Source organism: Ipomoea triloba, chromosome 1 (genome assembly GCF_003576645.1).
Source record: "Ipomoea triloba cultivar NCNSP0323 chromosome 1, ASM357664v1".
In the NCBI taxonomy this organism is placed as follows: Eukaryota; Viridiplantae; Streptophyta; class Magnoliopsida; order Solanales; family Convolvulaceae; genus Ipomoea; species Ipomoea triloba.
In genome coordinates this window covers 20964369-20981132 of record NC_044916.1, presented here as the reverse complement: position 1 = coordinate 20981132, position 16764 = coordinate 20964369, and the positions used below count along the sequence as shown (strand labels likewise).

At 34.2% G+C, this 16764-nt stretch overlaps 2 protein-coding genes across 2 annotated transcripts; both read left to right on the top strand.

Moving 5' to 3' along the window:
* The first annotated feature begins 1710 nt into the window (after nt 1–1710).
* LOC116010328 (putative F-box protein At1g32420) lies at nt 1711–3760 on the top strand. Its single transcript, XM_031249686.1, has 2 exons — nt 1711–1735; nt 2613–3760. Exons 1-2 carry the CDS (start codon nt 1711–1713, stop codon nt 3758–3760), a joined length of 1173 nt encoding a protein of 390 aa, XP_031105546.1.
* An 8576-nt stretch (nt 3761–12336) lies between these two features.
* On the top strand, nt 12337–15683 carry LOC115998459. Its single transcript, XM_031238045.1, has 2 exons — nt 12337–12638; nt 14580–15683. Exons 1-2 carry the CDS (start codon nt 12437–12439, stop codon nt 15578–15580), a joined length of 1203 nt encoding a protein of 400 aa, XP_031093905.1. The 5' UTR covers nt 12337–12436; the 3' UTR covers nt 15581–15683.
* The last annotated feature ends 1081 nt before the right edge of the window (nt 15684–16764 follow it).

Here is a 16764-nt window from a genome sequence, read left to right as displayed (position 1 = left end):
AGGAAGAGGGGGCTGCTGCCACCCGTTCCGTTTGGAGGTTCACTCCTCCCTTGTTTTTGAACTCTTTGCTAAGTTAATATATGCGATTTGTTGGTTTTCAAAAAAAAAATAATAATAATAAGGAACCAAATATTGGTAGTAAAAAAAAAATAAGGAACCAAATACATACTGTAGTGTAATTTCAATCATCATCTACAAAATAATAATTTTAACAATATTTTTTTCGAATGATTTAAAAGCTACTTTCACAATCTGATATGTCACGGTCCACATAGCTTGTGGACCATAATCCAATATACATTTTTATAACTCATAATGTATATTATTCTAACACATAATGTACATTATCTTACTTCAGAAGTTTCATTATTCTAACACATAATATACATTATCTTACTCCAAAAATTTCATTATTCCAGATAATATAAATTATCTTACCCCAAAACTTTTATTATTCTAACACATAATGTACATTATTCTAACTCATAATATATATTATTTTAACTTATAAAATTGAGCGATTTGATTTTGGACTATCATCCAAACAACTGTGTAACCCGTAATTTGTCATCTTAACCATACCTCTTGACTATACCATCCTCTTTAGGCCATCACATAGTACCTAGTTGTGCATATTTAGTAATTGTAGGTGTTTAAATATCAATACATAAATGCATAAGTATATATATATATATATATATATATATATATATATATATATATATTCTAATTCGTCATCCAAAAGCAACTTGGCCAAAAAACGAAGTGACTTGCCCAAAAAAGAAGTGACTGGGGGAAAAGGATAAATGACTGAAAAATAAAAAAAAATGAAAAGAAAAAAAAACGGTGTTCTTTTCATAATTATTACAAACTTTAAAATGTTGGTAATATCAATGAAACAACCCATTCACCTTTTTTTTTTTCTTTATTTTCTAGTTGTTAATCAACTTAAATGGATGTATGAGTTTATTTTGTATTTCTTACAGGAGGTATTATTTTCACTTGAACTTGCTGCCCTTATATATAATGCTTCCTTAACACTGTTTATTCCTATTATATTTACTATTTATTAATCAAATTAATTCTTCTTTCTTTATTTATTTTCTTATAATTTTAATTTTTGCGTTTAATAATATTTTTGATGTAATTTTTTAATATATTAATGTTATGTACTAAAATTAAACTAAAATATTATAAAAAGTTGAATTGTAAATAAATTGAGTCATAATCAAATCCACACACACATATAATGGGATGAAAAGAGTATGTATATTAACATATTACTATAATATAATTGAAAAGGTATAATACTATGTATTAATGAATATTCTAACATTAGTATACAAGTAATACTACACTTTCATTTTTCTACTTTATATTTTAATTCTCCATTAATATCGTATTTAAAAAAATCACAATTTTATTTCTTAAAAATACATTTTATCACTTGTAATAGGATTGCATTACTGTTACTTCCTATAAGTTCAAATCGCAACACATACCAGATAATAGCTTCAAGTTTCCTTGGTCCTAAAACACATTTATCATTTTCCATTAGCATAAATAGTACAAATTTTCTGATTTTGAACAGGACAAAAAAAATTGGGTTCTGCAAGAGGGAGAGAGCGAAAGAGAGAGCGAAAAAGAGAGAGAGAGCATACTGACTTTTGATATTTGGTGTTGATCTCTCCATCATTCTTCACCTGAAAAATGAGGGATCAGAAGAAGGTCAAAGGTCTTTTTCTCACCTTCTTCTTGCTTCTTTGATTCTTTGTTTCTTTATTTCTTCCCAAGCTTCTTTGATTCTTGATAATCCATGTTGATATGGAGCATGCAAGTGTTTCTCGCTCTGCCCATTTACTCTGTGCTCCTATTTTCATACTTTGGAACGCTATGATGGAACATTGATGAATTTTAACTTTTAAACAGTAACCTTCTTGATCAGAAAGAGGATTGTTTATTTCAATGCTTCAAACACACACACACACACACACATAGGGTTCAGAAATAAGGAAATGCGTAGACGATATGATCTTTGTTTTCTCTTTTATGTGTCATTTTGTTGATGAGAAATTGAGAGCCAAAGGAAATTAGTTGTATGGTTGTTAATACCCTGCCCCTGGTGTCTCTGTAAGAACAACTCTGGTTTTCCCATTCTCTCCAATGATATAGAAGCATGAACTTTTGTCCTCTCTCTTTTATTTATTTCTTTCTTTCTTTTATGCACAGTACTATGCAGTAAAGTGAGTTGAATTTGAAATGCCATATTGCTTACATGAATTACTTTTCCTTTGATTAAATATCAGAACATTTCTTGAATCTGGGGTATTTTTATTTGATGTAAATATTTGTATTGCTGTTGGAGATGAACTTTGGGTACTTTACAAATAGGATTGTGAACTGTTCATGTTTTGCCTATGAGGCTGTTCCATGTAGTTTGGCTTTTGATTTATGTATGGCACTAAAAGAATAATCTCTGGTCATGTTCCATGTAGTTTAGTTTAGCTTTTGATTTATGTATGGCACTAAAAGAATAATCTCTGGTCATATTCCATGTAGTTTAGTTCAGCTTTTGATTTATGTATGGCACTAAAAGAATAATCTCTGGTCAGGATTGGAAGGAACGAGGGAGGGATGGCTTCCACACCACCTGCAGTTTGAAGTTCTGTGGAGATTGCCTTCTAAAACTTTGGCTTGGGCGAGGTTTGTTTCGAAAGAATGGAAGAATATTGTATCTGATCGCACGTTTATTAAGCTTCAGCTGAAACCCAGAGAGCCGCTATCAGGTTTCTTTATTCAAGGAAGGTATGAGTGGAGTGATGGTGATGTTAAATCTGTAAGCTACATAAGTGTGGATAGGGACTTCATCAAAGTTGAGAAAGGTGTTCTTAACTTTCTCCCGGAGAATGTGGTTATCCTGTCCTCGAGCAATGGCCTTATCTTCTGTCGTAGTAGCTTCCCTTGTTCAGAACCGGTGCTTTATGTCTGCAATCCTCTTAACAGGGAGTGGATAACTCTGCAGTGGCGTAATCTCCCGGAAGACAGCAGCACAGCGCTGATATTCGAGCCCTTCAAAAGCCAGATAGATGTTTCCACTGATTTTAAGGTTGTCACAGTTTGCCAAACATATATTGAGGAGGATGAAGATGAAGATGAAGATGAAGATGAAGATGTCGTTCAGTTCTCTTTTAAAATATATTCATCACAAACAAAAGTGTGGACAAAATCTAAAGCGATTTGTGTTGGCGGCTATAATTTGCAGAATAAGGCATGTGTCTTTGTTGAAGGAGTCATTTTTTGGCTTACTAATGGCGACCGCATCCTCATGTTTGATCCTGAGAGGGATCTGTCTTCGGTGTTTATGCAACCTATCCCCACTTCTGATCCCGATTTTACACCCGGAATGTGTATGGGAGAAGCTGAAGGCAGGCTGCAGTGCGTGCTAATCTCCGAGGATGGACTTAAAGTATGGCAACTCGAGAGTTGGTTTTCAGATCGCTGGTCACAAAAGCTCTTCATATCCCTGGAGGAGCTCAAGAAAGAGAATCCAGAGTGCATGTATCACATATCCGAGAAACTAGAAAGCCATCTCACGACCGACGACACTTTTCCTTGGATCAATCCTTTGTCGTTCAAGGTTACGACGTTGTTGCTGAGGATATCAACTGACATCTATGCTTCAACTTTGACACCAAGAAGGCCAAACTACTCTGCCCTTATTCTGCATTGGGACCCAACTCCATGTTCTCTCCCATTGTGATTCCATACACAATGAGCTTGGTCCCACTTGGTCCCACCTGAGCTTTTGGTGCCACTTCTTCACTTGGTTAATTGTAATGGCATTTTGCTTCTTTTAGGTTCCCTTCCTAGACCACACCCTGAGCTTTTGGTGCCACTTCCTCACTTGGTTAATTGTGGTGGCATTCTGCTTCTTTACTGTAAAACTTAAAACTTTGGCTACTACATCAAATACTTCAAACTTTACTGCAAAAGTGGAAAGTATAATTGCTTAGGTTTACCTTGTTTTTTGGGAATTAGTCTTTCGTTTTCGTTCTCTTGCAATATGACTATTTCATACAACTAACTCAAGTTTTTGGATAATTAGTTTAAGACATATTGAAATAATAGTCACGTGTCTTTCTATCTTGTTTTAAAACATTTTAGTTTGAACTATTGACATTTGTAGTCACATTAGACTCTTACTAATTTAATGTTGAGCTACTATTACTCAAGCTCCATATAGAAAGATTTGCCTTGATAACTACGGAGTATTATTCTACCACAGTGCTCGAACACAAGATATTGTTTAAAGAAAACGGCATATGTCAGTTCCTTCTTATCTCTAAATGTTTTTTCTTAAACATGTTTAGAATGACATTATATAGAACAGGTCGCCTAGGTGTCATCAATTCATCTCGAGCTGGAATACTCGAGAAGACAAGTTACCACACTCGAGATATGACTCCAAACTCATCTAATGCAATAAGAGCTTTCAAACTTTATTTACTTTATAGTTATTTGTAAATAATTTTCATCTCTATCATGAAGTTTAATTTTATGATGTAAATTTTAGATCATATCTCTTCATTTGCCCACATGGATTAAGAAAATTAACATGATTTCTTAAGTTTTTTTTTTATCATAATAATTGTAATGAATCTTATTGAATAAAACTTTAGCATACAAGCAAGTTTTATGTCACTTGATTCTTCAATTCATTTGATAATTGTATCATAAAATTTCAATTGAATCTAATTGAATTAAAACTTTAGCCACAAGCAAGTTTTATGTCACTAGGTTCTTCTGTCTATTTAGTAATTGAGATAACGGTTTCTTAATTGGATTTAATAGGATTAAAACTTTAGCCACAAGCAAGTTTTATGTCAATAAATCCCTCAACCCATTAGATAATACTTTTAGAGTTAATTCCTTTTTTTTTGGTTCTAGATTTATAGGTAGACCTGACAATTATGGACACGACCCGTTAACATGACACGAAATCGGACACGAAAATAACGGGTTAGTGTTTAGCCTTAACGTGTCACGGGTCGTTAACGGGTTGACCTGTTAAGGACTCGTTATGTTTCGTGTCTTAACGGTCAACCCGTTAAACCTATTAAGAACCCGTTTAACCCGGTTAATATTATCGTGTTAACCCGTATACACGAACCCGTTTATAGAAACCTGTTTACAACCCGCTAAGAACCATTGTCATGAATGAGATTACAAAAGATATCATGAACTTGACTAAGATAAATTTACTCCATTAGGTCATGATCCTACACCAATTATTGACGTTCAACGACCTGAATTTTGAATTTTTATTGTGTTCAATTTTATTCTAAAAACTAGTATGAACTTCTTTAATTAATTATGATTTTTGGATGTTATGTTATCATTTTGTAAATGTTATAAATTGAATATTTTTTAGTTTGTTTAATGGATTGAATTGTAGGTTTTTTTTTTTTAAATATTAATAGGTTTAGCGGGTTTAAACGGGTTTCGTGTCATATCGTTTCGACACGACCCGAAATCTGTTAACGAAACGTATCTATCGTGTCAACCCGCTTAACCCGTAAACAAATCGTGTTCGTGTTCATGTTAAAATTTTGAACCCGTTAACCTTAACGTGTTGTGTCTGTGTTTAGCCTTATCGTGTTCGTGTCGTTATCATGTCGACCCGTTAACAAATCCGTTTACACGAATTGCCAGGTCTATTTATAGGTGGCTATCCACTTTTAGTCCTTTTTTATTAGAACATCCATATTTGGTCCTAGTATTATTGTGACATGACCTTTTTTGGTCCTCTATCAACAAAACAGCTTTAATGTCGTTAAATACAAAGTCATTTCGGTCTTTAATTATGAATTTTTTCAAAAAATAAAATTAAAAATATAATGGGGACAACTCACATTGTATAAAATGATCAAAATGCCCCTGTATTTAACGACATTTTAACGATTTTGTTGACGGAGGACCAAAAATGGTCATACCACAATAATATTAGGACCAAATGTGGATGTTCTGATAAAAAAGGACTAAAAGTGGATAGTCACCTATAAATTTAGGACAAAAAATGGAATTAACTCGTACTTTTATCACAATTTTTAGAATTTATAAATTTAGTTCAATAATTCTATGTTTCATGGTTTGTATGGGTAAAACATGTACTACCTCCGTCCCATTTTGTTTGTCTGATTCGGTTAACGAGGCTTGACTGAAATTATTTTTAATTCAATTTTTCATAATATTAAATTTAGTATTAGTATATAAAATTTATATATTTAGAAACTACATTAAAAGTACTATTAAACACAAAAAATAAAATTTAAAAATAATTAAAAATTACTAAAGAAAATAAGCAATGAAGAAAGAGTTGGTTTGACCAATGAATAGTAAACATGACAGGTAAAATGGGACAGAGGGAGTATTTAGTTACTTCCCAAATTTAGCCACATTTAATAGTTCATCCACGAAGCTTGCTCGGTTCTTTGGGCTAACTGTAGTTACGTGATATATATGATATACCTCTTTCGAATTCCAAGAATAAAATGTATATTTTGAGCTAAATTCTAACTTAATATGTCCAACTATGGTGTGGGAGTTATGCCCTCATTAGTTATTCCTCTAGTTGGATTATAATTAGAACAAAAAAATTGATTATTTAGTATGCCCAACTAATGGTGGGGAATTATATCTTCATTATTTAGTTGGTCAAATCAATTATGAGTGTGTATATCATTAATTTCGCTAAAGAATATTTTAATCAGTGGAAGTTATCATTTAAAAAAAGATCATTAAAATGCTCCACTAAAGATTACACAAGTACTAATCTTATATTGTTCATATAAATTCATAAGTTCAAATTATTGAATATTTGGTTGTGCAACATGTTTATGAAAATGTTATAACAATATTAAAGAGTTTATTAGAACAAAAACATTTAACCTGTGGTGCACTGCTAATCAAATAAATTTTTTAACATTTAATAGAGTCTTTTTTAATAGAGTCTTTAATTTCTTCAAAATTGATCTTGGGTCACTTTAGTTTGTAAGGTTCAAGACAATTTTGCAAGACATAAAAGTATGACTGAAAATGTTCAGTTCATTTTGAGGTGGATCTTGAGATTATATGAGAAGTTAAAATGTATGTTTAACATTCTAAATATATGGATTGGACTTAGAGTTTTGGTTTGTTGTCTAATTAAGTTGTTGGAATGCTTTTATGACTAAACTGGCAAATTTTGCTATAGACTCATGTCCAAAACGCACGTCTAGAATAACGGTGCCACTACTGACACTGTTTCCTCATCCGGTGATTTCTATTATTTTTTTTGTTGTGAATATAGAGTTAAAAAATTGTAAATATAGATTCAAAAATTGTGTTATACTGTTGAATATAGAGTTCGTAATTGTGAATACAGAGTTATGAAATTATGAATATAAAGTTATGAAATTGTGAATATATAATTCTGTAATTGTCAATATAGAATTCAAAAATTACAAATATAGAGTTCAAAAATTGTAAATATAGAGTTCTGCAATTGTGAATATTTAGTTTTGTAATTTTGTATATTGAGATCTAAAATTGTGAATATTCAGTTCTAAAATTGTGAATATATATTTCTAAAATTGTGAATATAGAGTTAAAAAACTATAAATATAGAGGAACGAATTCTGAAGACAATCGGCAAGTTAACGGCAAGGAATGAAACAATTTTTTTTTTAAAAATTCAAACGGCGTTGTTTTGAAGCAAAACGACATCGTTTTGGACTTGGGTCATGGCATAACAACTGGACTAAACTATCTTTTGGCTATTTTGATGAGTGGGAGTGAGAGACATGTCAACTCCAAACTCTTAGCCGTTAGAGGTAGTGTTTAAGCTAAGTCACTAGTCATGGAATATAGTTAGCATTATGTTAATATTAAGAGAACTCTACTTAAAGGCATATTTTTAAGGATCTTAGAGATCATACAGTGTACTCTTTTGTACAATTTGGATGGTTTTCTCTTTTAAGTTGTGCATATATATATTTTATTTTGAGAAACATCCCTTAAGGTACCAAGAATAAACATTGGGTTTGTTCATAAAAGACTTAAGTTGGAGAATTAGAAATGCATGTGATACATAGAAGATATTACTCTTTCGAATAGAGGACATATCGCTATGATTCATGTGTTTTGTTTCTTGATGAGAGTTGTGCTAGCACTTGCACCAAGTGGGAGCGCAAATTAATTATGCTGTGGACCCAGGTCCAAAACTACGTCATTTTGTCTTTTTTTTTTATTAGTAAACATATTGCTGAATATAGAGTTGTCCAAAATTGTGTGAATGTAGAGGTTCCAAAGTGTGAATGTAGAGTATAGAAATCGTGAATGTAGACTTATAATTGTGTGAATGTAGAGTTGCCCAGAAATGTGTGAATGTAGAGTTGCCCAGAAATGTGTGAATGTGGAGGTTTCAAATTGTGAATATGGAGTATAGAAATCGTGAATGTATAGTTATGCATGTGTGAATCTGTAATAGAGTTAAGAAGTTCTAGCAACTTGTAGCCCTGTAATGTGTGAATGTGGAGTTCTCAAGTTCTGAATATGGAGTATATGACCTGTAAATATAGAGTTTTGAATGTGTGAATGCATAACAGTGGTAATATAGTTACTAAACATATAATCCTGTAATGTGTGAATGTAGAGTTTACAAATTGTGAATGTAGAGTACAGTGTATGTGAATGTAGAGTTTGTGTTCCACATTTCAGGCCAATATGTTTAGTAAAAAAAAAAAAAAAACAGCGTCGTTTTTGGACCCAGGCCTGGGTCCACGGCATAACTATTGAAGTGGGAGACCGTAAGACTTTTCCTTTACAAAATATATTACATATTGTTAGCCTTAATTATCTGGTGTAAGTGGACTAAGCCCATTAAGTAATTGGTTGGATTGGACATTTAGGTTTTTTTTCTGCATTCCACCATTATGCCTATATAAAGCCTGATGGGATGCATAGACATTATATCGCAGCAAATTATGCTATGGACCCGGGCCTAGGTCCAAAACGCGCGTCTCAAATATTTTGTGAATATTGAGTTCAAAAATTGTGAATATTTTTTTTTGAGAACAAAGTATTGTGAATATAGATTCAAAAATTCTGTTATACTTTTGAATATAGAGTTTTGTAATTGTGAATATATAGTTATAAAATTGTGAATATATAGTTATGAAATTGTGAATATAGCGTTATAAAATTGTGAATATAAAGTTTTGTAATTGTGAATATAGAGTTCAAAAATTATGAATATAGAGTTTAAAAATTGTGAATATAGAGTTCTGCAATTGTGAATATTGAGTTTTGTAATTGTGTATATTGAGATCTAACATTGTGAGTCCATGGCATAACAACCCTTATATAGCACCTAAAGTTATGATACTCATACTGCTCAGAAAATACCAATAAATCATCTAGGGTTGTTAGTCAAGTGTGAGACAAAATAGCTAACACTCATTTGATCTATCGTTCAATAGCCAACACAACAAGATATCAACTATGACTGGAGATTAACACGATTTTTGCTTCTGCTATTACGGGGTTAGGTTTCTCGTAGATTCATTCTATATGGTTAGACTACATTTAGATCTAGCATAGTTATCTTCATCCTGTGAATCCCATGAAAAATGTAATATCAAAATTTTGTGAGAGAGAGTAAAAGCTGGGAGTCGAATTTGGGAATAGTAATAATATTTTCCAAAGTTATATATATGCGTCCGCACACTTACCAAGCTATACTGTTGTAAGCTATAAGAGCATCATTTGTGGTGAACTATTTGGAGTTTTTGGTACAGTAAAAGCTTACATGGAGGAAAGAGAAGCAAGGTGAGAGCATCCTTAGTAGTGAACTATTTGGGTTTTTGGTACAGTAAAAGCTTACATGGAGGAAAGAGAAGCAAGGTGAGAGAAGAAAAAAATGGCTTGCAAAGCATGACTTTTGGAACAGTGATTGGCACTCACGGAATCGAATCTAGCAGCGCGTCAGACGCACCAAGTGCGCCTAGTGGGCGCATCAGTCGCGACTGACAACTCTTTTTTTATTTTCAAAATATGATTTGTTTTTTCCGCCTCATCTCATTTTCTCTTTACTAATTACACTTACAAAAACTCTTAAAAAAAAAAAAAACTCTACTAGTAAGGATGCTTCGAGAGAATAAAAAAAATTGCCTACAAAGCATGATTTTTGAAACAGTGATTGACACTCACGGAATCCAATGGAGCAGTGCGTCAGCACGCGTTAGGTGCACCAAGTGCGCGTGTACTGCATGCGCCCGCTGGGCGTGTCAGTCGCGTCTAACGCGGCTGACAACTCTCTCTCTCTCTCTCTCTCTCTTTCTTTTTAAAAATGATTTGTTGTTTTTCCTCTCCCATTTTCTCTTTCCTAATTAAACTTACAAAAACTCCTAAAAAAAAACTATACTAGTAAGGATGCTCTAAGGCCCTCCCCATTAGTTAATTAGGGAAGATTTTGTGAAGTTGACAGTTTGACCAGACCAGAGGCAATGGTTAAAGTATCAATGGCAGATTTAAGGGTGTAGGCTCCAGTGGTGTTAGCCCGACAGAAAATGTAGCAGTCATCCGCAAAAAAAACAAGTTTGAGATTGTAGGAGCTCCTCTAGCTATAGATATACCATGAATGATACCCTCCCTTTGTCTAGTGTGAAGGATTTGATGGAAACTTTCAAGGATCAAAATAAGCAGATAAGGAGAGATTGGATCACCTTGTCTAAGACCTTTGTTTGGTAAAACAACCCCTATTTCTCTGCCCTCCAACAGAATATTGTATGAAACAATGGATATCATTTCTCTAATCAGATTGATAAAGTGAAGAGAAAGCAAATTTATGAAGGAGAGCAAGTAAGAATTCCCAATTGACCCGATCAAAAGTTTTGCTCATGTCTAGTTTAACCCCCACGAAACCAGTAGCACCTTGCCTTTTCCGCTTAAGATAGTGGTTAATCTCGTAAGCAAGCATAATGTTATCAGTGATAAGACGTCCTGGGACAAAGGTTGATTGGGACTCAGACACGATGTGAGTGAGGAGAGGTTTAAGGCGATTGGCAAGAACTTTTGAGGCAAGCTTATAGAAAGTGTTGCAGAGGGAAATTGGTCTCAGATCACCCATAGTTTCAGGTTTTTTTTTTAGGAATAAGAACGATGTGAGTATGATTTGCATAAGCTGGGAGTTAACCAGTTTGGAAAAAACATTTGCAGAAACTTAGGAGTTCATGGCTAAGAATATCCCAGAAAAATTGAAAGAATCCTGGGTTTAGACCATCAGGGCCGGGGGATTTATGCGGTTTCATGTCAAAGAGAGCCAATTTCACTTCCTGGAGAGTGACCATACGACTAAGGGCAGAGTTATGAGCATAAAAAATCCTAGGTTCAATGCAGTCAAGAATAGGATACATATCTCCCACAGAATTGCTAAATAGACCATAGAAATAAGTTGTAATCAAAGAGTCAAGGCTAGTAGCTTTGTCGACCCATGAACCATCGTCAGCGAGCAGCCTGGAAATCCGGTTAATCTATTTTCTTCTCTGTAATGATTTGTGGAAGTAGGTCGAATTCATGTCACCGTTCTACAACCAAAACTGTTTTGCCCGCTGTCTCCAATAGTCGTTTTGTTGTTTGAGGACTCGAATGTATTGTGTTTGAGATTCCTTGAATAGATGAATGCCATAGCTGTCTCTCCTGTATTTTAATTTTTCCATCCGACCTTTCTAGTGATGATTCGGCGGAGGAAGTCTCTAGTAAAGCTCTTACCCCAATTCCAGATGGATTTCCCACATCGACCTAGTCTATCCATTAACGGTAAACCTTGAGTTCTTGCCCAGCTTTCTAGCATGACTTCTCTGCATAGAGCTTCTCGCAGCCACAAGTTCTCAAAGCGAAATCGGGGTCTCGGATTAGGGATTGGTGGAGGTACTATCTGGAGCAGTTGTTATGCCATGGACCCGAGTCCACATTGCAAGGTTATAAAATTGTGAACATGGAGTTATAAAATTATGAACATAGACTCGGGTCCACCTTGCGAGGTGGACCCGGGTCCATAGCATAATTTGCCTATCTGGAGGTGTAGTGGGAGCAGGGACGGACCTATGTTGTTAGTTAGGGGGGCCTTGGCCCCCCCCAAATTTTTTTTTTTTACTATTATACTGTATATATATATTATATATATTCTTGGCCAGTTGGCCACTTGGCCCCCCCCAACATATTTCCCTGCCCCCCCCCCCCTCCGCCCTTCTTAACTCTTAAATCCATAAAAAAAATTTGTCATTAGTTTAGAAAAAGCCAAAGAGTTGCAGGAAGTATGGAGTACTTTTGTTTTTTTTGAAAGTTGAAACCCACTAGCTTTTGTTTTATTATTATTATTATTTTATTTTATTTGCAAATGTTGAAAGTTGAAATCACTTGTTGTCTACTTTCCTCCACCGGCTCCAGTGCTCCACTCAGAAGAGTAATTGAAGATTTGAACACTAAAGAAATTAAGCAAGCTCACTCCTGGTTTCATTTACAGAGTCACTCTTTTTGGACTCCTGAGTTTCATCATCTTCAAATCATCAATTTTCTGTTCTTCTTCAACAATAAATCTGGTAATTTTTTTTATTTTCTTGTAGCTCTGAATAATTACTTTGTAAATTTGTATTCTTATATATTTTGTAGAATTGTAGAAGAATGAATTTATAAATTTATTAGGGGTAGTATTATAGAATTAGTATTGTAAATAGTTGTTGAATTTTGAGAACACTTGTTTGAATTTTGAAATCGTAATTGCATAATTGCATAAATTAATAAATATGTTGAAAAAAAAAAGAGAGAAGGAACTAAGGAAGTTGAAAGCATATACATAATACATGGAATTGTATTCAGATTTAAGACATATTGAACTTGGTTAGTTTAAAAAGAAAAACACGAAATTGTAAATAGTTTAAAAAATAAAATATTTTTTTGTAATTATAGTAGCATTATATATTTAATTATTTTAATGTTTAATTGACTTGGATAATTTAATTGTTTAATTGACTTACCAAATTATTAATATTGTGATTTGTGAATATTTGTGATTTCTGATTTGTGAACACAGGAAGATTGAACTATAGATCCTATAACGAAAAAGACACAAAGGATAGATAACTTTTTTAAAAGAAAAAATTCTGAAGATTCAACATCTCAAGTAAATTCATCTACAAGTATTGATCAATTGAATTCTGAGAGTCGTCCTGAAAAATCTCAAAGAATTGAAATCAATGAGAACTTTGACATTCAAGCATTAGAACGTGATCCGGGATTGCGACTGCCAATATGGAAGTGTCCTATTGACAAGCGTGATGAAATTAGGAGAGCTTATATTAAGGCTGGCCCATATCAATGTTTGCTTTCAAAGTATCCAAAATCGGGAGAAAAGCATGCTCGTAGTTTTCAAGCATCTTGGTTTAAATTATACCCTTCTTGGCTAGAATATTCTCCTAGTAAAGATGCAGCATTTTGTCTACCATGTTATTTATTTCATACTCAAGAGGGGCCTTCCGGATTGCATGCTTTTACAATCAATGGTTTTCGATCATGGAAGAAAGTTAGAGATGGAAAAAATTGCTCATTTTTAGCACATATTGGGAAAGATCTCACCTCCCCTCATCGAGATGCCGAGAAAGCTTGTGCGGATCTCATGAACCAACAATCACACATTGCACAACATATTGAGAAATTCACATCTCAAGAAGTAGTTGAAAATAGACTTCGATTGAGAACTGTAATTGAGGCAACGAGATGGCTTGCATCTCAAGGATGTTCTTTTAGAGGTGATGATGAGTCAATAACATCAACAAATCGTGGAAACTTTTTAGAGCTATTGGGTATCATTGCCTCTTTTAATGATGAAGTAACAAAAGTTCTTGATAAAGCCCCACGAAATGCAACATACACATCACCAAGAATACAAAAACAAATTTTGCAAGTGTTGGCAACTAAAGTAAAAAGTGCTATCCGAGAAGAAATTGGTGATGCAAAATTTTGTATCATTGTTGATGAAGCTCGAGATGAATCAAAGAAGGAACAAATGTCTATTGTCTTGAGATTTGTTGATAGAGATGGGTTTATACAAGAGCGATTTTTTGGAGTTGTTCATGTTAAGGACACTATTGCATCAACATTGAAAGAATGTATCTTTTCTATCTTATCTCATCATAATCTTGATGTTCAAAATATTCGAGGACAAGGTTATGATGGTGCAAGTAACATGCGTGGAGAATGGAATGGATTGAAAGCTTTAATCTTGGATAAATGCCCTTATGCTTATTATATTCATTGTTTTGCACATCGATTGCAATTGGCATTAGTAGCTTCTTCAAAGGAAGTCATCCCTATTCATCATTTTTTCACTCATTTGAACTCCATTATTAATGTTGTTGGGGCTTCATGTAAGCGCAACGACCAGTTAAAAGCTGTTCATGCCTCAAATATTGCTCATTTGCTTAGTATTGATGAGCTTGAAAGTGGGAAGGGTCTTAACCAAATTGGTTCTTTACAACGGCCAGGTGATACTCGTTGGAGTTCTCATTTGAAATCCATATCAAGTTTGATGAGAATGTTTAGTGCAACATGTGAAGTTTTACTAAACATTATTGAAGATGGAACTACACCTACTCACCGTGGAGATGCCGATGCAGCTTATGAGGTAATGACTTCTTTTGAATTTGTATTCATTATGCACCTCATGAAAAAAGTTCTAGAGATTTCTAATATGCTCTGCCAAGCTTTGCAACTCCAAACTCAAGATATATTGAATGCAATGCATCTTGTGACATCTACTAAATTGCTTATTCAAAAATTAAGAGATAATGGATGGGATGAACTAGTTTCAAGTGTGAAGTCTTTTTGTGAGAATGTCAATATAACTGTACCAGATTTTGATGCTCAATATATTGCAAGAAGAGGAAGGGCTAGACATCAACAAGATGAATTAACAATTGGACATCATTACAAAGTTGATATTTTTAATGCGGTGATTGATTCTCAATTGCAAGAGTTGAACAATAGGTTTGATGATAAAGCAATGGAATTAATTATTCTTAGTTCATCCCTTGATCCAAAAGAAATGCGTTTAGCATTCAGAATTGATGACATTTGCAAGTTGGTAGAGAAGTTTTACCCACAAGACTTTGCAGATTATGAGATTTTACAATTAAGAATGCAACTTGAACATTTTGAACATGTGAAACAACTTCATGATTTTAAAGCACTAGAAAGCATTTCTGATCTCTGTCAATGGTTGGTGAAAACTAGAAAGTTGGACATCTTTCCTCTTGTCTTCAGAATAGTAACTCTCATCCTCACGCTTCCCGTATCTACAGCTACTACAGAACGATCATTTTCTGCCATGAAAATAGTCAAGACTACACTCCGTAACAAGATGGGTGATCAATTTCTTAATGATTGTTTGTTAGTGTACATTGAAAAACAAATTGCAAAACAATTTAGTATAGATTCAATTATAGATGATTTCCGTGATATGCAAGAGAGACGTTCTAAATTTTAGTAGATTTGTAATGTAATGATTTATTATTTTTTTTAAAGAAAAGAGTAATGATTTATGTTAGTATATATTAAATGAGTATTTTATAGAGCAGTGTATGCCACGACATCAGCTGATCGGCCCCCCCCATCGTGTAATCCTGGGTCCGTCCCTGATTGGGAGATGGTCGCTTCTCGGCACAGTAATAGAAGAATCCCTAGCAAGAGAGAAAAGTTCGCCCCATGAGTCAAAGATAAGTATACGGTCCAATTTTGCCTCGATCCAGTGTGGAGTTCCCTTCGATCGTTCCCAAGTGAATTGGTAGCCATCAAAGCTATAATCCCTAAGTTCGCTTGGCTCAACAGCATCGCGGAAACCTTTGATCAGTCTCATAGGCTGGGGGTTCCCTCCACGTTTCTCGTCTTGGTGAAGGATGTCATTGAAGTCATCCATGACAACCCAAAGGAGGTGGTCTCTTGCTGAAAGGTGCTTGAGGAAATTCCATGATTTAACTCTCCGGTGTCTCTTGGGAACACCATAAAAACCGGTGAAACGCCACTCAGGTTCTCCAGGACATAAACGCACAATAGTGTCGATGTGGTGTTTAGAGTAGGATTTGATTGCGACTTCCAGACCCTCTCTCCAAAATATAGCTAGACTGCCACTAGAGTTTCAACAAGAAAAACAACGCCGGGTTTGTTTAAGTGGACTAGGCCCACTAAAATCTGAACCGCCGATGGGTTCCCAAGCCCACGACAGTTCCAAGACAAGAGACTCATTGTGTTGGGCGAGCCTGATCCACAGGTCCCACCAAGTGCAAGTTTTTTTGAAGGATTGTTGGTCCATTAAGATCAACAGAAAAAGAAGTGGGCTTATCATTTGGGCCGTCAGTATCCACGCGCCTGCGATTTTTGATAAGTGCATATTTGATCATATTTAATCCCCATATTTAACCTTATTTGTCCACTAGATTGTATAAATTGTGATCATTATAGCCTTGATTTTCTTTACTTTGATTAATGTTTGCAACTATCATCTTATTTGGAATAAAGTAAAGAAAATTAGGCCGTATTGCATTTAATGGGATGATTTAGAGAAATCCTAAGTTTAATTTGTAATTTTCATCTTTAATAAGCCATCCTAATGTGTTTAATTGCTAGTAGGAGATATCAGGGAAATCATGAAGACAAGGAGGATCATGAAGGGAC